The sequence below is a fragment of the Myotis nattereri genome (genome assembly GCF_964212035.1).
Source record: "Myotis nattereri genome assembly, chromosome: 2".
NCBI classification, from domain to species: domain Eukaryota; kingdom Metazoa; phylum Chordata; class Mammalia; order Chiroptera; family Vespertilionidae; genus Myotis; species Myotis nattereri.
Genome location: NC_138076.1, coordinates 25,721,936 through 25,727,935, shown reverse-complemented (window position 1 = coordinate 25,727,935; position 6,000 = coordinate 25,721,936). Strand labels below are relative to the sequence as shown.

At 53.7% G+C, this 6,000-nt stretch overlaps 1 protein-coding gene across 1 annotated transcript in view; it reads left to right on the top strand.

The window, feature by feature from the left end:
- Positions 1-518: 518 nt before the first annotated feature.
- SFRP1 (secreted frizzled related protein 1) overlaps positions 519-6,000 on the top strand; it is a 42,973-nt gene continuing 37,491 nt past the window's right edge. Inside the window, exon 1 of the mRNA XM_081084791.1 lies at positions 519-2,151. Within this exon, the coding sequence (XP_080940917.1) occupies positions 1,608-2,151 (544 nt within the window). The 5' untranslated portion in view covers positions 519-1,607. The remainder of the gene's footprint in view (positions 2,152-6,000) is intronic.

Here is a 6,000-nt window from a genome sequence, read left to right as displayed (position 1 = left end):
TCCAAAGCCAGCTTCCCTGGAGCCTTACAAACAAGCTGGCTGGCAAGGCAGCGCCTCCTACAGTGTCTGCCTTAAGCAATAGGATCTGCGGCCCATTTGCCCCTCAGATGCAGGGTTTTCAGCATCCGTTGCCTCCTTTCACCCACACATCAGGGCACACGCAGTTCAGACCCGTGAACTTCCTAAACTGCTTGCTGATGTCTCCTGTCCCTGGGGTCAGTCACAGTCACACTCCCAACTCTCCCAATGTTTGAAACATACAAAGAATTCCCAGGAACTCTGAGGTGGAGGGTGGCAAGGAGACTTCTGTTCCTGGGGGGCCAGGTGAGAAGGCCCAGCTGTGTTTCTGCTAATACTCTCCCCTTGCTGTCTGCTGTAATGGGGACTCTTGGTTTTGACTTGAGGTTCGTTCCTGGGCCAACTCTGAATGTAGCATGTGTGCCTGAGTGATGGATTTGATATTTACACACGCCACCCTGATAAGTGCACATGTGTTTTTAATGTTTTGGCTTTCTACACCACAAACATGTCAATGTGGATATGCCTGCACACACAGACATGCTGTCGGGCTAGGACTTGAGTAGTTTTTTTTCTCTCTTTTTTTCTTTTCCTTTTTTTTTTTTTTTAACTGCCCTCCCAAAGCTAACACCTTTGCAAACAATATTTCCCACCACACTGAACAACATTTACTTAATGCCTCCGGTGTTGTTGGAGGGCCACCCTCCGGTTATCCTGCCCGGAAAAGTCCTGCATTTTAAAACCAGCAAACAGCCCCCACCACGCACCTTTCTCTGGTCTTTGCCGGAGCCCAGCTGGGCCCGCTGGGGATTTATAAGCAGACCTCCGTGGCTTCTGCCTTCCTGAGCCCCGGTTTGTCCGGGAAACGACTTGTCTTTGAATCGCAGCTACAGAGAACGAAACTGAAGAGGTGAGCTGCTTGTCTGTCCTGTAGGCTGTTGTTTGAAATGTGTAAAGGTGTAAAAAAAAAAAAAGTCTTCATTATCTCATGGATTTGCAAGTACAGTTAAATTCCTCGCTACTCTCCGACCCGACGCAAGTTAACTACAGCGTTAAACATTGTCTTCATGCACCCTACACTTCTATTGCCCCGTCCTTTTATTTTCCCTTTTTCCTCTCTTTGTTTCCCTTCTTTTATTTACTTATTTCTTATTTTGTGTCTTAAGGGGTGTTGACCTGTGTTTAGTTCTAGCAAACCGAACCCTGCTGCAAGTGAAGCGATTGGCTAATTGCGCGGGTGACTGACGTGCTAAATGAGTGCGGCTCGCCGCAGCCCCGAGCTGATTGGCTGCGCGGGAGGCTCAGAGGGCTTTGCAACGGGAGCACCGGGCACTCGAGTCCTGCAGCCTCGGGAGTAGGTGCCGCGCTCCCGGGAGCCCGGGCAGCACTCAGGCCGCGCGCTCCCCTCCCCGCAGCAGGCCGAGGGCCGCCACCCGCCAGGGACTGGGCAGGAGCGCGCCGCGGAGCCCGGTCGGGGCGGGGACGGCGCCCTTTGTCGCCGGAGACTCCTGGAAGTTTTGCGGCGGGACGCGCGCGGGGAGGCGGCCGAGGCAGCCCCGACGTCGCGGGAGCGAGTGCGCGGAGCCAGCATGGGCAGCGGGCGCGGCGCGGGGGGCCGGCGCGGGGCCGCCGGGGGCGTGCTGCTGGCGCTGGCGGCCGGGCTGCTGGCCGCGGGTTCGGCCAGCGAGTACGACTACGTGAGCTTCCAGTCGGACATCGGCTCGTACCAGAACGGGCGCTTCTACACCAAGGCGCCGCAGTGCGTGGACATCCCGGCGGACTTGCGGCTGTGCCACAACGTGGGCTACAAGAAGATGGTGCTGCCCAACCTGCTGGAGCACGAGACCATGGCCGAGGTGAAACAGCAGGCCAGCAGCTGGGTGCCCCTGCTCAACAAGAACTGCCACATCGGCACCCAAGTCTTCCTCTGCTCGCTCTTCGCGCCCGTTTGCCTGGACCGGCCCATCTTCCCGTGCCGCTGGCTCTGCGAGGCCGTGCGGGACTCCTGCGAGCCGGTCATGCAGTTCTTCGGCTTCTACTGGCCCGAGATGCTCAAGTGTGACAAGTTCCCCGAGGGGGACGTCTGCATCGCCATGACCCCACCCAATGCCACCGAAGCCTCCAAACCTCAAGGTAAGCCCTCCCCGCTCCGATGCCCGGGGCGGCTTGGGACCCCGGGATTCGCCCGGCTGCAGGGGAGGCTGCGGGGAAGCTCCTGCCGACCCCGCGGCTGCCGCTCCACCCCGGAGTTCGGACGTGCTCCCCAGAGATTGCTCTTAAGCTGTGCAGAATGATTTTTCACAGCTTGCAGTCCGTCCCAGGTGTTGCCTAGCGCCCCTCCCGATCCAGGTGCAAGGACCTCGGGGCTCGCCCGGCAGCGACGGCTGAGCCTCCCCCCTTCCTTAAACGGGGTCCCGCTTCTGCAGCCGCTCTTCCTGGGGTCCAGCCTCTCTTTTCCACACCTGAAACAAAGCCTAAAGCTCCAAATAAAAGGGGAGCCCATTTCTCCTCTGGGAGAGAACCGAGTCCCCATCGCAGCGCTTAACACCCCAGACGGGATGCGCCAGGAGGGAAAAACTCATTACCGGCCGGGAACAGGCTAAGGAGCAGCTTTATTTTCAGAGGTTCCATGAGGGTTTAAACAAACAAACAAACAAACAAACAAACAACTTTTCCCTTAACTAGTCATTCAGCCCAGGAGGGCAAGCTGCAGTTCTGGCTGAGGAAGCAAGTTTAGAGACCGGGGATTTCTGTTTCTCCACCCCCTTCAGGTAACAGTTGGGGAGGGTTGGGGGATGGAAAGTCTCTTCTTTCTCGTTCTTGCATACCCCCTGCTTCTCTCATTTACACAAATCCCCAGGTAATTGGAAAGATAAAAATGTAATTAGTTCATTGTTCGTCTCTCCTTGGGGAGTGGGATTTCTGATACTTTCTTAACTGTCTCAGGGACCACCCGAGGTTCCTCGAAGTCCCTGCCGCTTTAAAGGGCAGTTCTTGAGTGGGGGGCGAGGGGGTGAGGGGGGGGGGAAATCTCGGAGAGGCAACAAAACCAAACCAGCAAAACCCCCAACTTGATGGCCTGACTTTTATAGGAGTGAATTCAACCCTGAATTCTTTGGAAGCAGAGCTGAGATTTAAGGATGTGGAGATAGTCTGAGATGGGGAGCCATACCCAGTGTGCTTAGCACAGGGGTGGGTGTCGGGAGGGCTTTTCGGGTGTGGGGCTGGCTGCTTGCTGACTTCGCCCATCCTCTGGTGATGCCAAAAAGGGATGCCCACTGAAGGGCGTGTTCCCTCAGAGTGAGGGTGGGGGTAGGTATGGGGCAAGGGGCACCCTGAACTTTGAATGCACTTACTTATTCTAGGAAGGGAGAAGATCAGTCTGATGGAGTTGATGTTGGGTGGCGTGGGTCCCGGCCGTGAGTCCCGGCCGGTTGGAAAGGCAGCAGCCTGCCTGCAGTGGCGAAGTCCGGGCACCTCTTGCTCTCCACTTCCTGAGTGTCTGCACAGAGTTAACCTTTGGGAAGTGCAACCCTGAGAGCTGAGCAATTACCTGGAGCAAACAAAGCACTTTGTGTTCTGTGTGGAGCCATCCCCTGCAGCCCACAGCATTTTCCTCCTTCCCTTCCCCCGCCGAGGGCCACTGGGGGATTAGCCCAGCCCAGCCCTGCTCCGCGAGGCTGTGGCCAGCTCTGCTTGGGCCGAGTCCACCCGCCTTTCTGGGACAGCTAGTTGGTGGACATAGAGATCTTTGGGGAAATAATTTCTGGGGGAAGATGGGAAGACTGGCTGGGGAGCCTACTGAGGAAGAGGAAAGAATCCTCCCAGCTGAACTCCAAAGTCTGGGTGTCTTCATGAAGCCGTTTACTCTTTGGCTGCTGTTCCACTTGTCTGCTTCCCCTTGCCTGGGCCTTTTTGAACATCCTCCTCTCTCCTTCCTCCGTCCAAGCAGTCACCTTCCCAAGACCAGCTGCTGAACAGAGAGAGGCTGTGAGAGGTCCAGTCAGGTGTGGGACCAGGGAACTGGTTCTCCCTCGGCATTTTTGGTGAGAGGCTCTGCTTTGAGAAGGACTCTTCCTCCCCAGCACTACAGCCACTCAGTGGGAGCCCCACAGGACTTCCTCTGAGGCAGGATGGCCACTGGAGGTGGAAAGGCTGTGTGTGTGTGTGTGTGTGTGTGTGTGTGTGTGTGTGTGTGTTGGGACAGGCTGAGATGACTGCACTACTGGTCATTATAACCTTATGGCTGGTAGCTCCCGAATAAGAACTGGTACTTTTGGATGGCAATAAGTACACATGCACTATTTTTATTGTTTTATTCCTAAAAATGAAAAACAGTTTTCAAAGCAGCATCAGATCTCTGCATGATTTAGCTGATTTCTGTTTACATACTTGGGGGTATTGGGCCTCCCTTTGTGGCCATGTGTTATTAAAGATAAACTTAGTTATGAGAAATGAGGCAAAAGACACCCCCCCCCCAAAAAAAAAGGGCCATGACCTGAGCTGCATCAAGCATCTGTTATGGGAGAGGCGATGGTTCTTTCCCCAGTCTTGCACTTACATTAGACCTGTGCACTCTGATAAGTTGTTCCCCCTCCCTGCCAGGTTTTACTGATTGAAGTTGTTTGAACAAGCAAATACTTTTAGTTTAGTTTTGTTGTTGTTTACGCATGTTGTGCATTAAATCAGCCTGGCTGTTGTAGTCACAGATCGCAGAGGCCGCATGTGATCATCATGACCAAGAGCCTTCCACAGAGCCCCTTCTCCATGTATCCAGGAGATGGCTGGGGAAGACCTGCTGTGTGTGCCTGTGTGTGTGCGTGTGAGCGTGTGTGTGTGTGTGTGTGTGTGTGTGTGTGTGTGTGTGTGAGAGAGAGAGAGAGAGAGAGATTTTAAAAAATTCACTTAATCCTGATTCCACTATGGGACTTTCTCTTCTACCTCCCTTTAAATATTAATAAAACACAAAAACGTTTTAGGTTTTGGTTCCTTTGCTTTAAACATTATTTTAAATACACTTTCAAAGAGGTTTTGTTCTACCTCTCAGACAGATGACTGGGTGGATTTCTCCTGCTGAGGCAGCTTGTGGGGCCCCAAGGACAATCAGAGGGGCACAGATTAATATTGCATTACACATTCCTCCCTTCTCTGGATCAAGCTGCTGCTGCTCCAGAGTCAGCTATAAGGAAAGCAAGATGGGGGGAAGCCACGTTGAGCTCACCTCAGCAAGATCCTGCAGCCCTGAGAGGCACTGACGGCCAAAGGTCACGGATGGCACTGCAGGAAGTGCCCCTGTGGGGAGCTCAGTGTGTCTACACCACATGATGTGAGTGTGTGGAGCAGATGGAGACCTGTTGTTTGCATGCTGATGGCCCTGGTCCCACTACTTGTTTAGTCAAGGTTGTATTCATAGAACCTTGCAATATGATAGCTTCCACTTTTTAAAAAGTAAGGAAACAAGGAAAATCCCACAGCAAAGTTGATGCTCCCTCTATAAGTAACAACGTCCTTCCCATATTGCGGGACTTCCTTCCCCTGTTTTTCTCCCCAGGGAAGCAAGAACCATATGTAAAACTCTGGCTAAGTTTTTCCCTTTGTTAGAAACACTACCAATTTCAAATTTGATTTTGTGTGAAAAGCAAATTTCCAACATCTGGGCCAAAAGACAGTCAGACAGTCTTCTGCTTGGAGTGTGGCTATGGTTCCTGCTGCACTGAGAATCTGGACGGTGTTTGGCTCTGGGTACAACGACTAAGGCATGTGGTCTCTGCTAGGCCATGTAGGGACCCTGCTGGGAAGTGGGGGGTGGGTGGCCAGCTCTGGGCCAGTTATGTCCTGGGAACAGCATTGATCTGGGAGGGCTGTGCAGCTCCCTACCTAACCCCCATCTTGGGAGGCTTTGCTCATTTCACTGAGCCATAGGGGAGCTCGCTGAGGAGGACTGCTCTCCCAGAAGCCATGGAGAGGGAAGGGAGGGAGCAG